Source organism: Humulus lupulus, chromosome 5 (assembly GCF_963169125.1).
Source record: "Humulus lupulus chromosome 5, drHumLupu1.1, whole genome shotgun sequence".
Classification (NCBI taxonomy): domain Eukaryota; kingdom Viridiplantae; phylum Streptophyta; class Magnoliopsida; order Rosales; family Cannabaceae; genus Humulus; species Humulus lupulus.
In genome coordinates this window covers 50,997-77,826 of record NC_084797.1, presented here as the reverse complement: position 1 = coordinate 77,826, position 26,830 = coordinate 50,997, and the positions used below count along the sequence as shown (strand labels likewise).

General features: G+C 31.6%; 3 protein-coding genes across 7 annotated transcripts; 2 read left to right on the top strand and 1 right to left on the bottom strand.

Annotated features, from left to right (window-relative positions):
- The first annotated feature begins 1,721 nt into the window (after nt 1–1,721).
- On the top strand, nt 1,722–13,749 carry LOC133834140 (GPCR-type G protein 1). Of its 2 annotated transcripts, XR_009893317.1 has the most exons (15): nt 1,722–2,010; nt 2,105–2,205; nt 2,285–2,392; nt 2,472–2,592; nt 2,694–2,823; nt 3,170–3,248; nt 3,468–3,556; nt 3,918–4,010; nt 4,119–4,145; nt 4,276–4,362; nt 5,058–5,129; nt 8,880–9,010; nt 10,175–10,353; nt 10,443–10,489; nt 12,412–13,749. XR_009893317.1 is itself a non-coding variant. In XM_062263648.1 (14 exons), exons 1-13 carry the CDS (start codon nt 1,796–1,798, stop codon nt 10,326–10,328), a joined length of 1,407 nt encoding a protein of 468 aa, XP_062119632.1. In that variant the 5' UTR covers nt 1,723–1,795; the 3' UTR covers nt 10,329–10,353; nt 10,443–10,655. The 2 variants fall into 2 exon arrangements, 1 of the variants encoding a protein (XP_062119632.1); XM_062263648.1 differs by lacking the exon at nt 12,412–13,749 and having other exon boundaries at nt 1,723–2,010; nt 10,443–10,655.
- Nucleotides 13,750–14,238: 489 nt separating this feature from the next.
- On the bottom strand, nt 14,239–15,401 carry LOC133777677 (F-box/kelch-repeat protein At5g60570-like). The gene has a single exon (XM_062217366.1). The coding sequence runs from the start codon at nt 15,399–15,401 to the stop codon at nt 14,256–14,258; it is 1,146 nt and encodes a 381-aa protein (XP_062073350.1). The 3' UTR covers nt 14,239–14,255.
- A 5,596-nt stretch (nt 15,402–20,997) lies between these two features.
- On the top strand, nt 20,998–26,816 carry LOC133834139 (delta(12)-fatty-acid desaturase FAD2-like). 4 transcript variants are annotated; one of them, XM_062263645.1, is made up of 4 exons: nt 21,012–21,121; nt 21,404–21,448; nt 24,987–26,183; nt 26,285–26,816. In XM_062263645.1, exon 3 carries the CDS (start codon nt 24,996–24,998, stop codon nt 26,151–26,153), a length of 1,158 nt encoding a protein of 385 aa, XP_062119629.1. In that variant the 5' UTR covers nt 21,012–21,121; nt 21,404–21,448; nt 24,987–24,995; the 3' UTR covers nt 26,154–26,183; nt 26,285–26,816. The 4 variants fall into 4 exon arrangements, with proteins under 4 accessions (XP_062119631.1, XP_062119628.1, XP_062119629.1 ...); XM_062263646.1 differs by having other exon boundaries at nt 21,015–21,121; nt 21,410–21,448; XM_062263647.1 differs by lacking the exon at nt 21,404–21,448 and having other exon boundaries at nt 20,998–21,121; nt 24,987–26,158.
- The last annotated feature ends 14 nt before the right edge of the window (nt 26,817–26,830 follow it).

The following is a 26,830-nucleotide window of genomic DNA, read 5'->3' as shown; positions in this document are numbered from 1 at the left end:
GTCAGTTTAATCTTATTTTGATGATCTTGAGTTTAAGATCTTCATGATTAATAAAAGTGCAAGTGGATGTAGGTCATTACCAACTCTTGGGGCCGAACCACTATAAAATTGTTGTATCGTTTATCTAAATTCAATTATTTATCATTTATTACTGTTGTATACTCGATTCGGTGTAATTGGCCAAATCAGTGGTCAACAATTGAAGGAGCACGTGAATACATTTTTTAAAAAAGTATAATTAATAATTATTAAAATAAATAAAAACTTATTAAAATAAAAAATACATATTTAATAAGAATTGAACAAAATAAAAATATAATTTCTCTTAAGAAAAGTTATTATAGGGTTTTTTTTTTAAATAAAAAATAAATGCTTAATATGATTTTTGTCTTCCGAACTATGATTACTATCAAATTGTGTCATCTGAATAGTTCGGCTTATTAAAAAATTTTCTTGAACTATTCAAATTATTGAAATGTGAGACTTCCATCCAATTTTGATAACAGAGTGGTGATGTGGCGGTTCGGGTACTAATATGACATATTCACGTTAATGTCTGGTGTATAATTTAAAGAATAAATATATTTTTGACATTCGAACTACCAAATTGTGCCCTCTAAATTTTAGAATATTAAGAAGAAAAAAAAGAAAAAAGTTGGATGGTGATAAAAAAATTATCTGAGATATTGGGCAAGTGCCTAGGCGAGCTCGAAGCATGTTGGGTGTTTGGATAGTGAGAAAGTGTGGAAAAATAATAGAAAATATGACATTTTTTTTCTTGAAATTTTGATTTTCATATGTTATGATATATACTTTTTTTTGTTGGATTTTTGTTGTGATAAATTGATAATTATTGTTGAGATTATTTGACTGGTGTAAAAGTGAGGGAAAATGAAATAAAATAAGAAAATTTGAAAGAAAATGATTCAAAATTTCAATATAATTTTGTTTTATCATTTTCTTTTAATTTAATTTAAATGAATTTTAGTTTAAAGATTTTTTTTTAATTTATTAAAATTTCTCACATTCCAATATATAATTTTTAATATTCAAAATTTTATTTAAGGATTTATATTTTGTTGGACTATGCATTTTTTGTGATTATCTATTTGAATACTGTGTTTTAAAAAAATTATTTTTGGATCTTATATTTTGTAAAATAGTTTAATTAGATTCCTAAACTCAATTTTGATAAAGAAAAAATTGAATATTACAACACAATATTTAAGCAGAATGATTTTATTTTTGTTCCGAATTGTTAGTTTGGTGAATTATTTGTGATTTCAGTTGAGAAAATTTTGACCAAAATGAGATTTAGAGTTCCACTTGAATAATTTTATAAAACAAATGATCCAAAAAGTAATTTGTCAAAATACACAGTCTAAAACATGTAAAGACACAAAAAACATGGTGAAAAAATTGTATAAACACTTTTTTTAATATTAAAAAAAAGTTAAATTCTACATTTTTTTTGTTAAAAAAAAAGACTAAAATAATAAGAGTAATTATATGTGCACCCAAAATATGCACATAAATATTACATAAATATTACACTGATGTGTCACTGTTTTTCAAAACCGAGTGCCAATATTAATAAGTGTGATTCACTACTTTGTTTAGTTTTTGAATGTATGTTTTAGGTGGAAATATCATTACTCAAATAATAATGGTAAAATTTCGAAAATGACTACAAAAACGGTGTCGTAGAAGGGATCCAGTTTATCAGTTCGAACAGGCTGTGCTGCATCTGGCTTCGGAAAGAAGAAGAAGAAGAAGAAGAAGTTGATGGTCGACGATGGGGTGGGGATGGACGATATACGAGGGAGTCGTGAGCTTAGGTTCGCTATGGCTACTTGGTTGGGCTGGTCTCTGGTTCTTGAACCAGAGACTCTACAAAGAGTACGAAGAGAAGCGTGTTTTGGTTCAGATCATCTTCAGCGTTGTTTTTGCTTTCTCCTGTAATCTTCTCCAGCTCGTTCTCTTCGAGATCATTCCCATTCTATCCACGGAGTAAGCCTAATCCCAATCCTAATCCCAATCCCACTCTTTCTTCCTCTTCTTACTTTGTTTTTGTTGATTATATACATATACATCTTATTTTTAGGGCTCGATGGTTGAACTGGAAGCTCGATCTCTTCTGTTTGATACTCTTGCTGGTCTTCATGTTGCCCTATTACCATTGTTACTTGATGCTCTGCAACAGCGGTTTGTACTACTCTTCAGCTCTTTAGATTTGTTAATTTTGATAATTTCAATCTAACAATCGACTAATTTCTAAGTTTAGGAATCAGAAAGGAACGGGCTGCTCTTGGAGCTATCTTGTTTCTGCTCGCCTTTCTTTATGCCTTTTGGCGCATGGGCATTCACTTTCCCATGCCTTCCCCTGATAAAGGTTTCTCCTTTTTCTTTCTCATCTCCTCAAGTATATATATACATCTGAATTCATTCATTCCTATACATTTCATTCTCAGGTTTCTTTACCATTCCTCAATTGGTTAGTAGAATTGGGGTCATTGGTGTTACTGTCATGGCTGTCTTGTCTGGTTTTGGAGCTGTTAATTTACCCTACAGTTATCTATCTCTCTTCATTAGGTAAATTCATATCTCTTCTCTACCCTACATTCAAAGTGCCCTCTGGAATGCTGATTTGCATTCATCTATGTAGTAGTAATTTCTAAGTTTGTTTGCTATAGAGAGATTGAAGAATCAGATATTAAGGCCTTGGAAAGACAACTAATGCAGTCAATTGAGACTTGCATTGCAAAGAAAAAGAAAATTGTCCTTAGTCAAATGGAGGTGGAGCGTATTCAGGGCTCCGAAGAGGTATACTTACCAACTAATTGCTTTTGTTCAATTTTTGTTTGTTCTACTTTATACAGAAGGTCTTTAATTAGTAAGTTGTGGAGTCTTAGACTGGCTGTTATCTTACTTCTCTAATTAGCTCTTTTTCTCATCAGCTTTCCTGCTTTTCTTTTATGATTTATTTTGATCCAGATAATCCAAAATTTTGAGCATAGATACATAGTGAATTGTGTTAGAGTTCATTTGATTTATTGTATAGAACACATCAATTATTAAAATAGTAGCATGGATAACATTGTACATGTATCTAATAGTCACTCATAGGATTTGATCTCCATCTCTAACTCATTTGTAATTTATGTGGCAGAAATTAAAAGCTAGATCCTTCTTCAAACGAATTGTTGGTACTGTTGTCCGATCTGTGCAAGATGACCAAAAGGAGCAAGGTTATCATTAAAAATTATCCTTACCGTAGCTCCTCTTTTTTTTTTTTCATTAATTCTTTGGATGTGAATGTCCATATTGTGGGGGTTAGATTTGCACATTTTTTGGTGCCTATAATCATTTTCTAGAAAATATTATTGTTGTTTGTGGACATTCCTTTTTTTTTTTTATTATTTTTTTATTTAGCTAAAAGTATTATTTCCTCTCTTATTTTTCTGTAGATATTAAAGGTATGGAAGCAGAGGTGCAATCATTGGAGGAGCTTTCAAAGCAACTCTTTTTGGAAATCTATGAGCTTCGCCAAGCAAAGGTTTGTTATTGTGTCTAACAATATTATGTTCTTGTGTTATGATAGGCTATTGTTAATGTTTGATAAAGGTTTGTTATAAGTAGCTTTTTGTAATTTGCATTGTAGTATTCTAGCACCATGCGTAGTTCTTGTATTACTTGGCATGTGTTACGGGAGCTATTTTGTTATCAATGTGATAGGCCTAATAGGAGAGTTGTAAGGCTTTGCCAAAATGCTTGTGCCTTTACTCCATAGATGTGCGCCTAATTTTACATGTATTATGAGTTTTCTTTCTTTTGTTGCATTCTTCACTGGAAACTGTTGTGCTAGTGTTAAAGGGGTAAACCTAGTATGGTAATAAGATTCTCTCTTTTTTTGGCAGGAGGCTGCTGCTTATTCTCGAACCTGGAGGGGTCACATGCAAAATTTACTTGGCTATGCATGTTCAGTGTATTGTGTATATAAGATGATAAAGGTATGGACTTATTGTTCTATTGAAGATTGTGTTTGATGCTAGTGCTTGATCCTAATTTTGATAACAATGTGGAAGTATGTTCCCTGATTGATCTGTTTCTCTATGCAGTCTTTGCAAAGTGTTGTTTTTAAGGAGGTATATCTTTTCAAACTCAACTATCCCACTTGTTCATATTCATAGTTATATGTAATAGTAGAGTTTTATATTCAATTTTCATTCTCAATGCTATATCGTTTGTACAAATAATTGAAAGTTCTTTTTACAGGCTGGTTCAGTTGATCCTGTGACTAGGACAATTACCATATTCTTGCAGTTTTTTGACATTGGGATTGATGCCGCATTGTTATCACAGGTTGAATACGAATGCTCCTTTGTTTGGATAATATTCAATATTGTTTAGTGTATCTATGTCATAATGATGCAATGCTAGGTTTTTCTTTATCAAATCTCAATTGTGATGAAGTTTACAATTTCGGCATAAGTATGCTAGCAATGTTAGTGGGAGCAAAGTCAAATTCATCATGCAAATCACAAGCCACCGACAGTTAATTCCTGTTTCGTATGGGAAATAGAAAAAAAAATTGTTTTTGTTATTTGTTCAAATCTGACCACATTTCCAAAAGAAAGTCTTGGATAAATGTAAAAGGAAGGGGTTAGTTAGATTTCTTTAGTTAATTATTTGTAGCACTGATCTCTTTTGTTTGTTTTATCATTCTTCTAGGTCATTTTAATATTTTAAGGGGTTATTACTTCTTTGTTATCTAACTTCGGTAGGCATTTATGCGTAGAAAAAAATAAATTATATAAAATGAAGTGAGGTGAAATAGGAATCAATGCTTTAGATTGTACTCGAGTCTAGGCATTTTGTCATGTACATTTGTTTTCTTATATTTACCAAAAAATGTGCTAATGTTACCTGACCTTCCATTATTATTTATTAGATTTCAACATTATCAGTTGTTTCTTATGATTTTGTTAGGTTGTTTTACTCATTACTCTTTTTACGTGCGGCTTGGCTAACACTTTTTTTTCTTCACCTTTATACAGTACATTTCTCTTTTATTCATCGGAATGTTGATCGTTATCTCAGTACGTGGTTTTTTGACAAATCTAATGAAGGTAATCCAGCACCTACATTTTCCTTTTGCTGCATATGTAAATTTACTATTTGACTATTCTTCTAGAGGATTTGCAAATGTCTAAAGAGAAGTATTTGAACAAAAGTGTGGCATTAGCTAATCACGATAGTTGAATTTTAACCCCTTCCAGAATAATGTAAATTAATTCTGGAACTTCCAAGTTCATTAAATGGGCTCATAGTTCTGTTTGCAACATGGTAGTATTTATACAGTTACATAGCAACCATTTAAATATACAATTAGCTAATCCTTGGCAAACAAAATTACAATAATTTATTGGAAAGTAAACTAAAATTATTGTTGTGTTTTGTGTGTGTGTGTTTTCAGAAATAAGATGTTTTATTTCATTAGTAATTAGTTGTTAGGAATGGATTGTAGTGGCACTACTCATGGGTGGGAATGGCTTGGTTGTTAGCAAAGGTAGTTGGGAGGTTAAGAACCTAGGTATTTTCTATGCATTTCCTCTTAATTCTAGCATTAAAATCCTATATTCGGCCTTTTGTTTCTTTGGGTTTGTTACCCATCAAATTGGTATCAAAGCCATTCGATCCATGGCACTTGAAATAAGTGCTATTGGCAATTATGGGTGATCTGCTTTCGGCCAAGGCTACTATTTGCCAAATTCGTTTGGGTGTGGAAGCAATTTCGCAGGAGGAGAAGCTCCTTCCTCATGCAAATCAATGGACATCAATGGTGGATGAACTCACCCAGCTCCAACAAGCAACATATACAAATTTCTAACAGCCATTGGCTTTTGCAATGCGGTTGATTCTGACTGTAATGAAATTGACAATTGGTCACACAACCTTGAATTGGTCGTTGGTTTGGTTTGGTTTGGGTTCGTTGCCTTTGCTTAAGAACATTCACCTTGATTCGTTGCCTATGCTTGAGAAAGCTCACTTTGGTTCGTTGCCTATGCCTGCTCACAATGAGGTTTGGCTGTCTGGGTATGCTATAGGGATTGAGTGAGCTGGAGATGAGGTTTGTGAGGTCATCGAATGATGTTCGTGACAATGCATAGCTGGCCACCCTATTCTGAGTTTGGTAGACAAGTCCAACCACCTCACGATGATTTTAGGCTAGCAGAGGTTCCAAGGCCATCATTGGTCACTTGTGGATTTTTCACTATAATCACTACTCTTGCTTGACGATGAGTATGCTTTCGAGTGTTGATGCTTGTGGCTCTTTGGGTTTGGGATTGGGTTGATCATGGACATGAGCAGTGCTGAATTAGTGCCTTTGACTATGAAGACTTTCTTGCTAGTTTTGTCCTACATTAGAGTATTACCCTTGAACCTGGTCATTTTTGTGTAATGTTAAATGGGTTGTAGTAGGACAATTGTCATGGGTGGGAATGACTGGGTTATTATATAAATTTTGGGTAGGGTGAGAAAAGTGGTAGGAAATGAGTCGAGGGCACATTTACTAAACCATAATTGAAATAAAAGTGAAGTATTGGAGAATGAATAGGAATAAAGTATGGAGGAATAGAAATTAGTATTTATGTTATGTTACTTAAACTGGTTGGAAATGGAATGAGAATAACATAACCTGTAAACGTAATTGTATGATTTAAATTGACTAATTTGTCTTTTTTTTTCCTTTTCTTTTTTGTATTTTTTTAATGAATATTACATTAAAAATAAATTAGAAAATGTTCATAAATGTGCATATTAATATATTATGGTGATATATAGTTACAAATACTGTATAATCTTGCTTGAAGGTGAAAAAAATGACTGATAAAAAAGTTGCAATAAAGATTAAAATGAAAATAATAAAGGGAAGAAGATCATAAAAAAGAAAAATGAAGAATTGATGTTTTACGTTATATGATATGAGATAAAAAAAATTAGGGTGAAATTGTTTTTTAATATATTTAAATATAAAAAATAATCATTGTGGTAATGACATTATTTTGTAAGATGGGTGGAGAAGTATTTGCTTTCTTTTTTCCTTATAGGTTCACTAATTTCTTTTATTACTAAATTTAGTAAATATGTGAATGATAATCATTACCACACAAATGATTCTCATTCACCACCCTAACGATACTTTTACTTAAGGTGAGTGAGAATCATTTGTATGGTAATGGTTCTCTTTCATATGTTTACTAAAATTTATTAATAGGAGAATTTGGTAGGGCCTACCTAAACTAAGGAGAAAAGAATGAGAATGCTTCTCCTTTTATTTCCTAAAAGAATGCCATTACCGGTAATGATTATTTTATCTTTTTATTAATATTTTTCTACTTAAAAACAAAAAGACAATTTGATGCTAAAAAATCTACCCTTTCTCATATCCTAATGTAAAACATCACTCATTTATCATTTTTCTTTTATTATCTTTCTTTTATTTGAAACTTTATGGTTATTTGTCACCTTCAAACAAGATTTTACATAATTATTAGGTTTAGAAAATATCACCCATAATATATATGTACATTTATGAATAATTTTTTTAATATTATATCTACTATAAAATAAAAAAAGAAAATTAGTCAATTTAAATCATTTTTATATCATTTTCTGGTATGTAAACAAGATAAAATAATTTTAATTTTCTTTCTAATTAGTTTAATGAAACGATATTGGGTGTGTTTGGTACTTTGTATTATGCCGTATTGTATTGTATTGTGTAATATTATATTAGATTATATTATATAACATATTTTTATATAGTATTATGTTTGGTATTAACTTTTATTAAAATGTTGTATTTATATATAACATTTTAATAAAAATTAATACCAAACATAATATTATATAAAAATATGTTATATAATATAATCTAATCTAGTATAATATTATACAATACAATATGGCATAATACAACACATCAAACATACCCATAGTAATACAAATAATGGTTATTATTCCTTGTAAAATCATGTTTTTTTTTCACCTCCAAACAAGATTTTACATAATTATTAGGTTTAGAAAATATCACCCATAATATATATGTACATTTATGAATAATTTTTTTAATATTATATCTACTACAAAATAAAAAAAGAAAATTAGTCAATTTAAATCATTTTTATTGCATTTTCTGGTATGTAAACAAGATAAAATGATTTTAATTTTCTTTCTAATTAGTTTAATGAAACGATATTGGGTGTGTTTGGTATTTTGTATTATGCCGTATTGTATTATATAACATTATATTAAATTATATTACATAATATATTTGTATATAGTGCTATGCTTGGTATTAATTTCTATTAAAATATTATATTTAACATAAATATATAATATTTTAATAAAAGTTAATATCAAACATAATTCTATATAAAAATATGTTATATAATATAATCTAATATAATATTATATTATACAATACAATATGACATAATACAACACATCAATCATACCCATAGCAATACAAATAATGGTTATTATTCCTTTAAATTTTATTCCCATTCATTTCTCCACTACTTTATTCCAATTATGATTAAACTTGCGATAGATATTGTGGTGAGCTCTGAGCTCTAGGGGGGTTACCAAGTCGCTCAAAGAACTTGCTTATTTTCTTTGTATTTCTTCTCAATTTTAGCAATAGACTCCTATCATTATATTGTATACATAATATGCCCATTGCATTACATTTGTTTTTCAATATGCAGATTATATTCCCTATCACATTATTCTGAAGAGGAATTTGAGAGTTGTATTTCAAAAATCAGTTGGCCTTCTTACAACAACATAATTTCATTATCTTTCTGGTGTAGTTCTTTTTTGCAGTTTCCAGAGTTGGGAGTGGATCTTCAAGTAATGTTGTACTATTTTTATCTGAAATTATGGGGATGTACTTTGTGTCCTCCATTCTTTTAATAAGGAAAAGCTTGGCGACTGAATATCGGTATGTGTCAACATTGAAACAGTTGTTAATTATTGTTATTTTTCTTCCCATATGATTGATTACCTCGTAGTTTCTGCCTGTGTTAAGCAATGCAAACTATTTTGTTAAGGTGAGGTGGGGACCTAAAAAAAACTCTCTGATACAATTTCTTTGGCTAGAAGTGTGCTTTGAAATTTACTATTGGACATATGGTCACTGAAAAACCAGAAACTGTTCTCGTCTTTTCTACTTTTATTTTTAAACAAAATACATTTTTTGAGCTGAAACTGCGGAACACTGGAACAAGACACTGTTATCAGTTCTACCTGATCATAATTGTCATTTGGAAAACTTTTGGGCATGAAATTTGTTACACGAATGTGAATCATGAATACAATTTTTATTTGAAAATGAAAGAGACTGAACAGAGCTCTTTTTCTTTTAACCCTGTTTGGCTGTTTGACCAGTAGTTTGCAAATTTGCCCACCAAGTATTGAAATTTATGCTTTATATCAACCCTAATTATCTGTTAGTTGATGTTGGTTGGGGAAACAGAATGAAATGGAATGGAAAAGAATCAATTTTCATTTCATTGATTTGTTTGGATACATTTTAGGTGGCGTTTCCATTCCTTTCCTTTCTGGCCCATTGCCATCAACCAAACGAGCCTTAGTGTATTGAAATGTCATTCCAATAGAATGGTTTTTCCACCTTTTTGGTGGAATGACTATTCTATTTGAAAATGGAAGGGAAGGCCGTTCTAATTCATTCCCATTCTCTTTCCTATTCCTCAAAACGATATCTATATCTCTAATGTGTTGATGTTTGGTTGGGAGTAATAATAGAATGAAATGGAATTGAATGGAAGAGAATCAATTTTTATTCCATTTTTTTATTTGGTTACATTTTAGTGCATTGGAGTGCATTGGAATGTCATTCCAATAGAATGATTTTTGGTGGAATAACTATTCTATTTGAAAATAGAAGTAAAGACCGATCCAAAGCAAGATTGAATTTTTTTATTAATTTTTATTTCTTTCCTATTCCTTCATTTTCATTCCCTCGGTATCTCTAATGTGTTGTTCATTCACGCGCTCCTCGTATTATGCTCGCATACATACAAGTAATTTTTCTTAGATAAAGTTGTATTAGATGAATATTCCTAAAGCCTTCATCTCTTGTCAGGATCATCATAACGGACGTACTGGGTGGCGATATTCAGTTCGACTTCTATCACCGGTGGTTCGATGCAATCTTTGTGGCCAGTGCTTTCCTTTCACTACTTCTGCTCTCTGCACATTACACATCTCGACAAGCTGATAAACACCCTATTGATTAGCTAACATGATTCAATTCAGTGCCAAGTACGTAACAATGGAAGTCTTTACAAGATTTGATTTTTGTTTGAGTAGCAGATTTGATAATATCTTTGACCCTATGTCCAATTCTGTAGGTAGGCATGTGGAAATTATGCTTGTACTCGCATTATTGTAATTTCTGGTGAGTGCATCTAATCTTTAAATTGACAAAACCAAATGAACTTGTGTTATGTTCAATCCAGTGTTTCAAGCATTGATCTATAAATATATATATATATATATTTTCTTTTTCTTTTTGTATGCTTTAGCTATATTTGTACCTAAATAATAAAGTAGAAATTAGTCCATGTACCTATTTTAAATTATCTACTTTAATTTTTACTCATTATCTTTAACTTTTATTTTAGTACTTAAATTTTCAATTAATGTATCCATTATACCCTTTCAATTACATATTTTTTTTTTCTCCTTAAACACACTACAATTAGAATGCATTTCCAATTTAACTATAATATGACACATATAATACACATTACATAAATGCTTAGAATTATGTGCTCAAATAAGGATAATTTGATAAATCTCATGATAATAATAGGTAAAGTTCAACTAAATATATTTAGTGTCTAATTTTAATTAACTACTCCTAAAATTGGGTAGTTCTTAACTTTTCTCAATAATAAAACCCCATTTATTTTTTAAATAGGATAAAAATGACAACATTTTTCTAATTCTCACAAAAATACTTAATTTGACAACAATAATTAATTTCATAGAATACTCTACTCAATTTAGACCTCAAGGTCACAAAATTTACATATATTTATAATTTTTCTAAAAGTTAGAAAAAGGCTAATTATACTCTTACTTTATTAACGAAATTTTTTAGTCATCTTTAAAAATAATTTTACTTAATTATTTTTTCAATAAAAAGTTGCACGTATATATATATAAAGAGAATATAATTTTTTTTTAAATTTCGAAAAATCACATTTTATTATATTAGTTTTTAAATATGAGTTTACCAGACATACGTTTGCTTGCTATCCTTTTTAATTAGAGTGCAATTTACCATAAAATAAGCAAAAATCAGTAAGCAAACATATACTCAAATTCTCAATTTAACAACATGCTCATCACTCAAAATTTAAGATAACAACATGCTCATCACTCACAATTTAAAATAAATTCAAGAAGCCAAAACACCACTCACAACTTAAAATATAGCACTAGGCCGAAATCCTTATAGGCATTTCCATTTTCAATTTTTTTCCTTTCAACCATGCAAACATCATGATCCAAAGACACAACAACATTCCAATATAATTTTCTTAATAATTAAAAGTCAAGCCCTAACATGTTTCTATAATTTCACGCAAATCCAAAAGCACAAATGGCATGCACCAAGAATTTAAACCATCTTCAAAGCATAACTCAAATATTTGAAGGCCCCATTCAGCATCATCGAGTAACTATGGAGCAAAGTCGTTTTTCTGCATATATCAAAGTTTCAAATTTGAAAAAAAAAAAAACCAAACTTATATATGCCCAGTTCAATGTTATTTGATGTGATTTTTGCAAGAGATGTAATTTTTCATTCAGGTGTCCGTTTTAATTTTTTAATTTAGGTGTTTTTTTAGATTTACATATTTGAGATGTGTATATACACATATGCAATGTTTAAAACTTCAAAATATACCAAAACATGTCTTTAACATGAGGTATGTTTTTTTTTTTAACCTTTACACTTTCCAAATGCGTATATACACATTTCAAACGTGTAGATCTCGACAAAATATCCAAATTAAAAAAAATCACCAAAAGCGAATACTCGAGTGAAAAATTACGTCTCTTGTAAGAATCACATCGAGCCACTATCGAGCAAAGTCAATTTTTTTATGAAAATTTTGATTTTGAAGGCTCCATTGAGTACAATCGAGCAAGGTCAATTTTCTGCAAATTTTAGAGTTTCAGATTTTAAAAAAAATCCAAAAAATCATGCTCAAATCTATTTGAAATGTAGTCGTTAGTATCTTAAGAGAGGAATATTTGTCATTACATTGAGTTATCTTAGATTTTCTTACCCATTGATTTTTTCTTCAGTGGCGGCACCGTTAGGCTGGAGGAGGCACCGAGGGATCCTTTGGGTGCCGGTGTGGGTGCTTTGGGGGTCTGGCTCCTTGAGAGGTCAAGGTGCTTTATACTATGAGTAGAGAAATCTAGCGAGAAAGAGAGAGATGAGAGAAATTGATTGAGGGAGAGAGAAATGGGAAAAATTATGCTAAGGGTGTATTTGGAATAAAAAAAAGGGTATCATATTTTAATGATGCTAAAGTGTAGGCCTTTCTTTTTTTTTTTTTTTTATAATTTAGATACCCTATTAAGCATGGAAACTCAAATTTCCTTGTATAATAAAACAAAACAAAAAAGTTATTGCCGAGAACCTTAATTTGTTATAATTTTTGTAAAGTAAAATGTATGTCGTTTAAGTATTTTGGTCGCTTTTGTAAATGAGAAACGACGTGCAATTTTATTGATATATAAAAATATGAAACGACAGGTCGTTTAAGCTTGAGTACTAATGTATGTACTGAGTGAGTCTGGGTTTTGGCGTGCAAATTTTTATTGTGGTAACCACAACATGAAAGTTGTATTTTACCAAACAAAATAAAGGTATTTATTTATTTATGGTGTGTATGAATGTGTATGTATGCTTTTTTTAGGAGAATTTTACATAAAGTGACAAAAAAAAGTCATTTTTTAAACATTTTTACTTACACAAGAGTTTTTTAACATTTTTACTATTCATCATTTTTTTTTTTTTCCTGTCATTTTTACGGACTCTCCGGCTCCAGTGGAGCTCCTACATGTGGGAAGTCGGCGGGGCTGTGTCGGTGGTGGTGGTGGGGCTCGCGCGAAGGGACTCTCGGCTGGTGGTTGCGACGAAGCATGGGAAAGGCTTGGCATCAACATTTTGGGTGCCAGGTTTGTGGCTTCGCGGCTGGGATCTCGGAGGCTGGTTTCGCACGCAGTAAGACTGGGTGCTTGAGGATTTAGCGACTTGGAGCTGAGATGGGGAGAGGCGAGGTGTCCTAGGCTTGCGCAGAGGTTTGGGTCGAGTCGAGCTTGCACAGGTGGAATCGCGCCTGTGGCGTGCATGGGCTACAGAGCTCAATGCTTGGACGGGGTCGCGAATCGCAGGGGTGCTCGGAGCTTACGACGAAGTGCACCGGGGCTCGATTTTGGGGTTTTGGTGAGGATGAGGAGGCTAGGGGTTCTGGGTTCAAGGTTGGTTGGGTAATGAGAACGGGGTGCAAGTTCTAGGTTTTTTTCAATATTGTTGTCGTGATTTTTTTTTAAGTGTAATGGGTTGCATTGTGTTATTATGAAGTTGTTGTTTTTATACTGTTTAGAATTTATGTATAATTATTTTCATGTTGATTTTTAGTTGTTCAAATTTATATACAAGTATTATGTTATTATGTTAATGTTTAGTTATTGTCATATTTATTTTTTAATTGTTTCATTCATACCGTACTTTAATAAATATAAAACTTACAAACTTAAATATATACGTTATATTATATACGTGTCATTGTTCAGTTCAACTCTAGTCTTCCATTTATTTACGAACCACACCAAATCCATATCAATCATATTCATCATTAAACCAGAGAACAATAACAATAATAATTAAAAAAAAAATAACAATAATATTTATTCAAAAAAAAAAAACCAAAACCTCTTCAAATCAGAGGACAACTCTGTGGTTCATTCATGGCTTGAAGCCTTCAACAAGAAAAACAGATGACAATTCTCTGTGGTGTTATGAAGCTCTAAAAAGAGGAAAACAAACCACAACACAACTCTCTGGTTTTTATTTTACAACCAAAACAAAGAAAAGAAATCCATACCAAGAGCATAATAATCCTTGTTAACCAATTCTCTCAACACCCCATAACAGCACAGTTGTACACAAAAGCTCCAGCTCCAACTCTCACAGCGAGCACAGTCCACTCATTCTGGTCCACACTATCTGGTTCCCAAGAGTGCATCACAACCATCTCACCATGACACCCTCCATGCCCTCCGATCACCAGCAGCCTACCCCCGCACCCTCGAAACCCCACGCCCCAACCATTGGCTGCATCAGCCCTCAGTGGCAGCCTCTTCACCTCACTCCACGTGTTCTCCACTCTGTTGTACTTCTTCACCATGTTCGTGGCTAGATCAGCGCAGTACAGCTCGTTGTTGACAACAGCGACCAGCGGTGGAGCGCGCATGGCTTGTTCTGTCCCCTGCGGCGCTGGACTAGGGTGCATGTTCTCGATTACCGTCCACTCATCTCTCGCCATGTCGTACACTTCACCGCAATTCAAGCTCTCCTTCGATGCTGTCATGCCTCCAATCACATGAAACTTGTTGTCCATGAAGAAGCCAGAGCAGAGCTTTCTTGCTCTATTCAGATTCGCCAAAACCTGCCAGGCACCGAGCTCGGAGTTGTAAAGCTCGGCAGCATTGAGTATGTTGCCTTCCTTGTCACTCCCTCCAGCTACAACAGCAATCTCTTTATGGCTGCTTGAACCGAACAAGCACCGAGGCGAGTTCATAGGCGAGTTTCTCGTCCATTCATGGCTCAACAAGCTGTACTTCCATGCAACGAGTCCTGGCAACTCGCGGCCGAAGACAAGCAACTCTGTCCCTACAGCAAGAGATTCCTTGTCAGCATAAGTAAAGCACTCATCACATGGAATTCTCGGCAGCCTCTTCCATCTCCTGGTTTTGGGATCAAAAGCTTCCCATGGCATGACAATACAAGCTAAGTAAATCCATTGCTCCACGATACCAATCTGCCTTCTCAACTTGTACAATAGCTCACTGCCGATCAAGGACTTGTACTTGTTGTTCAAGCAAGCCAGTATTGGGTAGTCTGATCTGCTGAGACAGGCCAAGATGTGTAAGGCCATGTCATCAGGAATGCCTGGCAAGTAACCTTCATCAGACGCCTTTTCGTTAAGGCGTTGCTCGGTTCTTGCTGCTCCTATTGGCTTGTCTCTTTTCGATACTGCAGAGCCCGGGATAGAAGGACACATCGTCTTGCTTGGCGCGCTTTCGCAGCAACTCCCGAGTTAGTTTTTCCTGCCATTAGAAAATGTGAATTGCTATGCATAGAATGATGAAATGTTCAAGTTGGTCATGAAGTTCTTAGTCTTTGGTACACTTTTCAAGACAGAAAGATCTTGCTAGTTTCAGTTCAAATAGGTTTTTTTTAAGAGATTAATGAAAGCCAAATAGGAGTAAATAGACCAACAACTACAACTGTATTAGGCTTGATAATAAATGGAATAAATCAAGACAGAAATATAGAGAAAACAACATAGGAAATGGGATACAAAATCAAGCCAAAAAATAACATCAAATGCTCTCTCAGTGTTCCTAAGAATTTCAGCATGTAATAAGAATCCATTCAATTGTAATCTGACCAACTAATATCCATTAAAATATTGGGATCAAAAGTGAACAATTTAAATGTAGCTCAATCTTAGAGGTTAAATGGTACAACATGAGAAAGTTAGTAGCCACTTACATTTGTAAAAGAACTATTATTCATATTATTGTACCTTTAATTAGCATTACCCAATAATACCTTTAGGAGGTTTCATCTTCGAGGGGTATCTCAAACGGTTAGGCATGTGGTTTGCTCTCACAAGATCTAAGATTCGAGTTCCTCCTTATTGAGTAACCAAATTTCAAAAAAAATACCTTTAGGAGATTTCATCTTCGAGGGTATCTCAAACGGTTAGTCATGTGGTTTGCTCTCACAAGGTCCGAGGTTCGAGTTCCTCCTTATCGAAGAACCAAATTTCAAAAAAATACCTTTAGGAGGTTTCATCTTCGAGGGGTATCTCAAACGGTTAGGCATGTGGTTTGCTCTCACAAGATCTAAGATTCGAGTTCCTCCTTATTGAGTAACCAAATTTCAAAAAAATACCTTTAGGAGGTTTCATCTTCGAGGGGTATCTCAAACGGTTAGGCATGTGGTTTGCTCTCACAAGGTCTGAGGTTCGAAAAAAATACCTTTAGGAGGTTTTTCTAAACCCTATTGATTCCTTTTCCTCATATTGGAAATAAAATCGATCAATATTTCAAGATCCTTTATTCATTTAGCAAATAGAGTTGCGTTCATTTACAAAGCAGCGCCTCCATAAACTGACAATAATAGTTTAACAAAACGAATTATGTTTAGTAAGATTGTAATGGTAGGATAACCTGTAACCTGCGCCGCCAATCCCTTCATATTCTAAAAGGGAACTCAACCGAAAGACGACAAAATGATCGCCATTAATAACATAATCCTTTTCTACACAACACGATTAAAATGGCGAAAGCTAATTGGGTAAAATCATAAAAAATAATGTCCCGCGAAGGCTGGATTGGTAGACCGTTACAGTTTTCAACCAAACATGTTAAACCTAAAGCTTCATTTATGTTCTTGTATGAATGATAGCAAATCTCCTAGACTAAAATTTTGATGCAATCTCATAAAATTTGACACAAAAACCAAGTTGGATCAAACAAACAAACAAACTCCATATGAAGATTGCAAGTTTACAAACACAAGATTCAAACATGGCCAAACAGAATATTTTCTTTCTCTTTCTTTGTTTTTCATAGTTAATCTTGGTGGGATTTTGAGCATTCATAACTCAAAAAGTAAAAGCCAAACACTCAGATCAAAAAGACTCCATACGAAATATCCAAACACAAGAAAGATAAACACATTGTGTTTGACTACAGTAAAATCTTGATGCAAAATCAAGTGAAGTAGCTATGAACAAGCTGATATGATGATAACAGCAGACATGGATTCTTAAGCTTTGACATGAAAAACACAGCTATGAACAAGTGAGAACGAGACAGAAAAGAGAGAGAGAGAAAGGACCTGACTGTGATGATGAAAAAACAACAAAGGCGGATGAGTCGAGAGTATGAGAAGGTGACAATGTAGAGTGGTTGAAGAGATTATTTATCAGAAGAGAATGTGATGAGAAGAAGAAGAAGAAGTTCATATCGTTCTTCATATAAGGCAAGAGAAAAAGAAGAAGAAGAAGAAGAAGAAGATGCTCTTTGGGCTTTAATGGTAGAAACTGAGGCGTTTTGTTTTGTTTTGGTATACTTTTTTCAAATAATGACAACTTTCCTTTTCTCTTATTCTTCTCATTCTTCTTCTTCTTCTTCCCATAAACACTATTCTTCATCTTCATCTTCATATATTCTATGTTTTGCCAAATTATAACGTCTTTTTTTTCTTATTCACACCTGGTGATACTGCACGTGCTCTCTCGTTTCTTTCATACTATTTATTATAGAAAATAAAATAACATCAAAATATATTCTTTATGCATTTAATGATTTTCTTTTCTTTTCTTTACCTTACTATGTATGTATTACGATTGTATTTACTGGCTAGTTTTCTCTCCATATATGGCCTGTGGTGGTAAAACTACACTTTTCAAAATTCTTCCATCTCTTCATTAAAAAAATTTAAAAATTAAAAAAAAAAATCTTTTTTTATATTTTCTAAAACAAAATTTTAATATGTAATTTTCCTTTCATTTTGAATGGTATATAGGGTTTATACTTTTTTAGACACTGTGTTTTGTCTCATTACCTGTTTGGACCTTGTGTTTTGACAAATTACTTTTTGGATCCTGTGTTTTCTAAAATAGTTTAAATAGACCCTTAAATCTGATTTTGATCAAAGTTTTTTGAATTAAAATCACAAACAATTCATCAAACTAACAACTCAGAACAAAAATACAGTCATTCTGCCTAAAAACTGTGTTGTTATACTTAATTTTTTGTTCATCAAAATCAGATTTAAGGGCCCTATTTGAACAATTTTACAAAACATAGGGTCCAAAAAATAATTTATCAAAACACAGGGTCCAAACAAGTAATAAGGCAAAATACATGGTCTAAAAATGTATAAACCCTAGGATATATCTACTCTATACTTGACAAGAATTATGGGGTTACATCTAAAAATTAATTAGTGATTAGTGGACTTACTCATGTACTTATTAATGGTTTAATATTAATAGCTCGCTTGCTATTTGGAAAGCAAGTGTGTTGTGCACTATGTGGATTTCATGTGGCTTACTATTTGGATCGAATTTATGCTAAAGATATGACTTATGATACCATGAAAAGAATCATGGGGTTACATCTAAAAATCAATTGGTGATTAGTGGAATTGCTCATGTACGATATGACTCATGATACCATGAAAAGAATCATGAGGTTACATCTAAAAACAAATTGGTGATTAGTGGAGTTGCTCATGTATGATATGACTCATGATACCATGAAAAAAATCATATGGTTACATCTAAAAACCAATTGGTGATTAGTGCAGTTACTCATGTACGTCATGACTCATGATATCATGAAAGAATCATGATTAATGGTTCAATATTAATAGCTCCCTTGCTATTTGGATCTCAAGTGTGGTGTGCACTATGCAGATCTCATGTGGCATCGGTGTGGATCGAATACTCGCTAGAGATATGACTCATAATACTATGACAAGAATCATGTGGTTATATCTAAAAACCAATTGGTGATTAGTGGAGTTACTCGTGTACTTATTAATGGTTCAATATTCTTACACTTGTTCGACATTATACTCCAATAATACTAATTTTTATTACTTCATTACATAATAATATTATGCATATTTTCTTTATCGTTATTATGAGTTAATTTCTAATTTATTTAAAACTCGCATATTCTTAATTTATTTTATTTATTTGTAGGATTGACCAACTTTGATACATATACGTCTCTAAAATTAATTTCATTAAAAAAGGAAAAAAAAACTACAACAAATAAGCAAATTTTTCCTCAACTTTTAAATATTAAAAATTATTTCAATAAATAAAATATATGTATATATTTTTTAATTTTGTTCTATAACTGTTTATTAATTTAAATATAATTTTTAACATTTTAAGTTATAATTTTAGATTTTTTTTCTTCATTAATTTAAACTTTTATAGTTTTTTTTTAGTTTGTATTTGATTTTTTTTATTTATAAGGATAATTTTTTTACTTTTAGCAATTTAAAATATATTAAAAATATGAATGCAGATACTATTTGTTGTAGAATGTAGATTTTTTTAATGGAATTTTTAAAATAGTTTATGGAGGTATTTGCATGGAAATTAAAAGATTAGGAACTAATTTGAAGAAATAAAAAAGTAGAGATTTACTTGTCAACACACACAAATGGAGACAAAATATACCAATAAGCCTTTTATTAATTTTTTATTATTATTATTTATTTTCTATAACATGACAGATTATATTTACCTTTTGAGAAATAATTGGATGATGATATTATACCTTATTAAGCTTCCTTTTTTCTTTCTTTTTTTACCCTAATATGTATTATAAATGTAATTACTACTTTCTCACTATGTATACATAGCTAAACTAATCATTTTCAATATTGAGTACTAAGTATACACCAGTAATAATGTATTATATTATCGAGTGGTGTCGGTTCTGCTAGATAACTTAAAATGATACTTAACAATACTCTTTCGAAAAATATGTGAGACTCGATAATGAATCACAGTGATATATCACATCAAATAATCTTGGTACCTTAAATGGCAAATAACAATGAGTTGGGAGATTTGTTAGTTGATATAAAAGTTTATAACCTAATTTTTCGGGGCAGTTCTATTCTATATTGGTCATGTTCTTAATTGAACGACTCTTGAGATAACCAAATATACACTTATGCTAGACAATGAATTTTTTTGAAAAAAATAAATCCCTCCATCTATTTACGATGTACTTATTATTCATTGTCAATAATAATTCTTATATATTTTCAAAAAAATAAAAAATAAATAAACAATAGTGTGTTGTATTAATAGGTAAAAGTTTGCTATATAAGAATGGAGTAAGGTTATCAAATTTAAGTATGTTTCTAATAATATTTCTTTGACCATATTATTAGAAAGGACAGTAACTCACCTGAATTTTTGTATATATTTTTGGCAAATATATATATATATATATATTTTGTGCAGATATTGATATTTAAATTTTTTTTTTAAAAGTAAGGGCATTTTCGTCATTTAAGTAAGCTGCAATCGGCTCCAAGTGCGGGCACGATCTCAACCGTCAATTAAGTTTGTGATTTACAAAATCATACGGCCAAGATTGATAGTGCCAAGTGGATACATAAATAAAGAAAGCAAATACAGCTAGGACCATTGACTGTATGACACGTGGAAAAATGATCTTAGCTGAGACCACGTGGACGTGAAAAAAAGCTTTAAATGATCTTACTTTTTGTATATATTTTTGGCAGATATTTTTTTTTGTGTGTGCAGATATTGATATTTAAATTTTAAAAAAAAAATTAATAAATTAGTAAGTAAGGTCATTTTCGTCATTTAAGTAAGCAGCAATCGGTTCCAAGTGCAGGCACAATCTCAACCGTCAATTAAGTTTGTGATTTACAAAATCAGAGGGCCAAGATTGATAGTGCCAAGTGGATGCATAAATAAAGAAAGCAAATACAGCAAAGACCATTGAATGTGTGACACGTGGACAAAACGATCTTAGCTGAGACCACGTGGACGTGAAAAAAAAAGCTTTAAATACGGCCTCTCTCCTCACCAGACCCTCATTCCTCTTCCCGGAGTTCTCATTCCACCGCCGTATCGCCGAAGCCTCGCCGCCGCAGCTGGTGAAGTTCTCAGGCGTGGGTGGTGCTGCCATTCTCTTCAAGGTAATACCATCTCCTAATAATATTAAGCTTCGTATGATTTGATTGAACCATGAAAATTATATGTTTTGATAAAATGAAATATGAATACGAGGTGTTTGAATTAATGCATCTGTACGTATATAACTCACCTTAATTACTTTACTGCTCATTTTTCCGGTCTGAATCTGATATACTTTACGTGAAACAAGAAATCAGATTGCCCTGATTGGATTATATTCAATAAGTCTTTACTTTGTGTTTATGTTTTTGGGTGTTTCTTTTTTATTGATTTTCCATGTGAAGAATCAGATTGCTCTGGATTGCTTCGCTTGTTTGTTTGAAGAATCTGTAAGTATATAACTCACCATGATTACTTTACTGCTCATTTGTTTGGTCTGAATCTGATATACTTTATGTGAAACAAGAAATCAGATTGCCCTGATTGGATTATATTCAATAAGTCTTTACTTTGTGTTTATGTTCTTGGGTGCTTCTTTTTTATTGCTTTTCTCATGTGAAGAATCAGATTGCTCTGGATTGTTTTGCTTGTTTGTTTGAAATCTTTTATCTGTACTTATGTAACTCACCTTGATTACTTTACTGCTCATTTGTCTGGTCTGAATCTGTTATACTTTATGTGAAACAAGAAAAAATTATTTCAAATAAAGGAATGGAAGAAATCAGATTGCCCAGATTGAATTATATTCAATAAGTTTTACTTTTGTGTTTATGTTTTTGGGTGCTTCTTTTTTATTGATTTTATCATGTGAAGAATCAGATTGCTCTGGATTGTTTTGCTTGTTTGTTTGAAGAATCTGTACGTATATAAGTCACCATGATTACTTTACTGCTCATTTGTCTGGTCTGAATCTGATATACTTTATGTGAAACAAGAAAAATTTATTTCAAATAAAGGAATGGAAGAAATTAGATTGCCCAGATTGGATTATATTCAATAAGTTTTACTTTTGTGTTTATGTTTTTTGGTGCTTTTCTCATGTGAAGAATCAGATTGTATTTGCTTCCATTCCATGGAAAGAGAATACATGGTATTTGGGCTTAGAAATATTTTGTTTCTAATTAATGTCAAATTCAAAGACTATTATAATTTCTTAACAAATATCTAACTACTGATGGGTAAAAATATCTGTTCAATTAATTTTTAAGAAACAATTTTTTTAGGAATTTTTTTGTTTAAATGTGTGTACATATCATCGTTCAATCTAAGTTTTTTGTTTAAACCTTCTTTTATTTTATTGTTTATGTATTCATATTTTATTTGAATGAAATATCTCAATAATTGTAGTTTTGGATTGAGATTTTTTTATTCTGTTTTTGTTGCTGGAAATAGTGTTCGACGTTTCTATTTCTATCTTTATGAATTGGATCACATAAAAAAGTCTGAACTTTTTTAATTAAAATATCTAATTCTTGTCAAAAATCAAATTATATTATCGTGACTTCATGCTTTTTTTTTTTGGTGACTAGATTTTTTGCTCCTATTTTTTATTTTAGTAGTATTTGCGGTATAAATATCTAATATTTTACACTTGTCAGGAATAAATATCTAATCTTTTATTTTTTACGAAAAAAATAATCAATGTTCAATTCAATATATATTGAAAATAATTACCTAATCTTTTTTCTTTGTGGCAAAAATACTCAAAATTGTTAAAACATTGCTTTTATCAGTACCTCCTCTGTTGAAGTTGTTGACGGTTGACTCACCAGATATGTATCATTCCGTAATTTATGTATTTTTGTCATCAAAATATGAATTTGAATTAGTTTAAAATAATTTTTTTAAATATTATGAAATTAACTAATTACATAGAGATAAATGTCTGATTAGCCAACATGTTTAACAACTCTAACAGATGAGGTGCTTACAGAAACAATATTTTAGCAATTATATGTATTTTTGCCATAAAGAAAAAAGATTAAGTATTTATCTTTAACATATATTAAATATTGAGTATTTTTACAGTAAAAATAAAAAATTAAACATTTAAGTATAACAAGTGTAAAACACTATATATTTATGCCGCAAATACTTCTTTATTTTAATACTTAATTTCTGAATAAAAAATTTGAGAGATCTTAAGGTGTGATTTATCACCATATCACCTATTACTTAGAGTACTCTCATCCGGTGCCTTACTTCATCCTTTAAAATACTTCCCAAAACACACATTTTTCTATTTTACCTTTAAGTTTTACATTTTACCATATATTAGATTCTCTATTTTTTTCTTTATATCATTTAAATATTATGTTTTCAAACATTTTTTATTTATTTTAAATATTTTTTATAACTATCAATAATATCTTTATATATTTTAATATTATAATATTGAGTTGAATGATGAATAGTGTACATTAGATATAGCTTTATACCGTAATTTTATCTAAAAATATTTATAAAATACATCATCCGATGAATACCTATTTTTCTTAATTTTAACTATTTTTTACAATTTTTGGTAATATACCTCGTCGGACGAGAGTGTTCTTAGTAATAACAAGGCATTCTTTTTATTGAGTAATGTGTCTAAAAATGTTAATGAAAATAATCATAAGATGCGTTCTTAAATTTGAGCCCAATATTAGTGGTCAGAATAGTTGATGTGACATATTTGTGTCTACATTCATTTTTTTAATAAAGTAGTCATCACATGGGAACCGTGTGCTTTTATTATAAGTAAAACAAAATCAATGAAATTTTGGCTTATGACAGAGTAACCTTTGACCTACGTGATTTGTAATACTAAGTCAAGAGTGAATATCTATCAGTACTAATCAAGCTTAAGTGTTTACTAAAAATATATGTTTGGTTTGAAATCTTTTAACCTCAGCTATTATTATTAATATCACTTTAGTAATTAGTATAGGGATGTATTTTCTCATCAATAATCTTAAACTCACAATACTTCTCCAAAATATTTTTTTTTCTTATTTTATTTCTAAATTTTGCATTATACCATACATCAAATTCTCTATTTTTTTTCTTCTAATTATCATTTAAATATTATATTTTCACATTTTTATTCATTTTAAATATTTTCTATAACTATTAATCTATATATTTTTCAACATCAATCTATATTTTTTTTCATTCTAATTATTAATATTATAAAATATATGATCAACTTATATATATATGTTATATTTTATATTAAGTATATGTAATATTGTGCTAAAATGAAAATAAAATATATTAAAAAAGTAAATATAATAATATTATAAAATATAAATAAAATTCTTTTAATAAGGATATAAATATATAATATATATAGAAAGAAAAAAAAAAGAAGATGATGAAATCTATATATAAAGAGAGATAATATTATAATATATTTATATAAATAGTGTAATATAAATCTAGCTAAGAGTACTCACATTCGGTGCTCTACTTCATCATTTAAAATATCTCCCCAAAACATACATTTTTCTATTTTACCTCTAAGTTTTACATTTTACCATACATCAGATTCTCTATTTATTTTCTCTATATCATTTAAATATTATATTTTCACACATTTTTTATTCTTTTCAAATATTTTTTATAACTATCAATAATATCCCTATATATTTTAATATTATAATATTGGGTTGAATGATTAATAGTGTACATTAGATATAACTTTGTAATGTAACTTTATCTAAAAATATTTGTAAAATACATTATACCCACTTTTCTTAGTTTTAGTTATTTTTTACAAATTTTGGTAATATACCTCATTGGAAAAAAAAATTTAAGGACAAAGCTTATTGTATGACATTTTTAGTACTCATATAGTAAATATAGTCACTTGGGAGTGCTCTTGCACTTGTTTGTCAAACGTTTCAAGACCTTAATTTTAGTTTCCCCTTTACTGTTTGACAGACTGCAAAAATGGGCGGCGGTGGCCGAATGTCAGTTCCTCCGACCACCAAAAAATCAGAGGCCGAAAGCCTCAAACGAGTACCATACACAAAACCACCATTCACACTTAGCCAACTCAAAAAAGCCATTCCACCCCATTGTTTCCAGCGTTCTGTCATTCGCTCATTCTCCTATGTCGTTTTCGACCTTACCATTGCAGCCACTATCTACTACATTGCTGCTCGTTACATCCCCCTCCTTCCTCATCACCCTCTTTCTTACCTAGCTTGGCCCATTTACTGGTTCATCGAGGGCTGTGTTCTAACTGGAGTTTGGGTCATAGCCCACGAGTGTGGCCACCACGCCTTTAGTGACCACCAATGGCTCGACGATACCGTTGGTCTAGTCCTTCACTCTTTCCTTCTCGTCCCTTACTTTTCATGGAAATACAGCCACCGTCGTCACCATTCCAATACAGGCTCTCTTGAACGAGATGAAGTCTTCGTTCCCAAGAAAAAGTCAGCCATGAAATGGTACTCCAAATACCTCAACAACCCACCAGGCAGATTCCTCACCCTCACCATCACGCTCACCATGGGCTGGCCTCTTTACTTGGCTTTCAATGTCTCTGGCCGGCCCTACGACCGCTTCGCCTGCCACTTCGATCCACACGGCCCAATCTACTCGGACCGTGAGCGAGCCCAGATATACCTCTCTGATGTGGGCATTCTGGCAATGTGTTTTGGGCTTTACATACTTGCTATGGCGAATGGATTGGCTTGGGTTCTATGCGTGTATGGTGGTCCATTGTTGGTGGTCAATGGGTTTTTGGTGCTGATCACGTTCTTGCAACACACCCACCCATCATTGCCTCGTTACGATTCTTTCGAGTGGGATTGGCTTAGGGGAGCTTTGGCAACTGTGGACAGAGATTACGGTTTGTTGAACAAGGTTTTCCATAACATCACGGACACTCATGTGGCTCACCACTTGTTCTCTACCATGCCTCATTATCACGCCATGGAGGCCACGAAAGCTATCAAGCCAATACTAGGAGAGTATTACCAATTTGATGGGACACCGGTGTACAAAGCCATGTGGAGAGAGACCAAGGAGTGTGTTTTTGTTGAGCCTGATGAAGGCGGTGACGCCCAAGGCGTCTTCTGGTACAACAAGCTTCGGGATTGAACAAAGTAAATTTATTAACTGAAATTGCAGGTGGAATTTATGTATTGTTTTAAGTGCAGTTTATGTATTTTTAGTTAACTCTAGTCTTAGTTGTGCTTACCTAACTTCATTGTAAAAATTTGACACTACAGGTGGGATGAAGTCAGAACTTAGCACAATTGCCCATCAAAAACCTAAGAAGGGAGAGATCAGAGTTAATATTTCTCGAGAGTCATAGTAGGTTTGTCCCTTGCTATCATGCCAAGGGTAGTTTTGGTTATTTTTTTCTTGTTTAATTAGAATTAAGTAACTCTGTTAAATTACCGTATCTCATAATGTGTCCAACCAATATAATACTGACACCTGATATTACTAGAGGAGTTTACAGCTTTTTAATAAAAGAAAAATTAAATTATGTGTCAATATTATAATTGTTAGACACATTATGGGATATCGTAATTTGACAGGTGATCTTGATTCGTCTAGAAAATATATTATACTACGTGCATCCTACAAAAATTAAGAAGATAGATAAAGATGATCAATCAAAAGTGTAGTTTTGAGGTTGGTTGGTTTTGTCTTTGAAAGTGGTTTTTATTTTTATTTTTGATTTTTTGATTTTTGGTTGAGTGGCTACCTCTGTTTAATATCATTGAAATAAAGTTTTGAGTTGTATTAAGGTCATCCCTCTCATGTTT

Excerpts from the sequence above, each read along its gene's own strand:
- LOC133834140 (XM_062263648.1), top strand. The coding sequence starts at position 1,796 with ATGGGGTGGGGATGGACGATATACGAGGGAGTCGTGAGCTTAGGTTCG. Across the intron at positions 3,557-3,917 it reads ATGAGCTTCGCCAAGCAAAG|GAGGCTGCTGCTTATTCTCG; the intron begins GTTTGTTATTGT and ends TTTTTTTGGCAG. Across the intron at positions 4,011-4,118 it reads GTGTATATAAGATGATAAAG|TCTTTGCAAAGTGTTGTTTT; the intron begins GTATGGACTTAT and ends TTCTCTATGCAG.
- LOC133777677 (XM_062217366.1), bottom strand. The coding sequence starts at position 15,401 with ATGTGTCCTTCTATCCCGGGCTCTGCAGTATCGAAAAGAGACAAGCCA.
- LOC133834139 (XM_062263647.1), top strand. The coding sequence starts at position 24,996 with ATGGGCGGCGGTGGCCGAATGTCAGTTCCTCCGACCACCAAAAAATCA.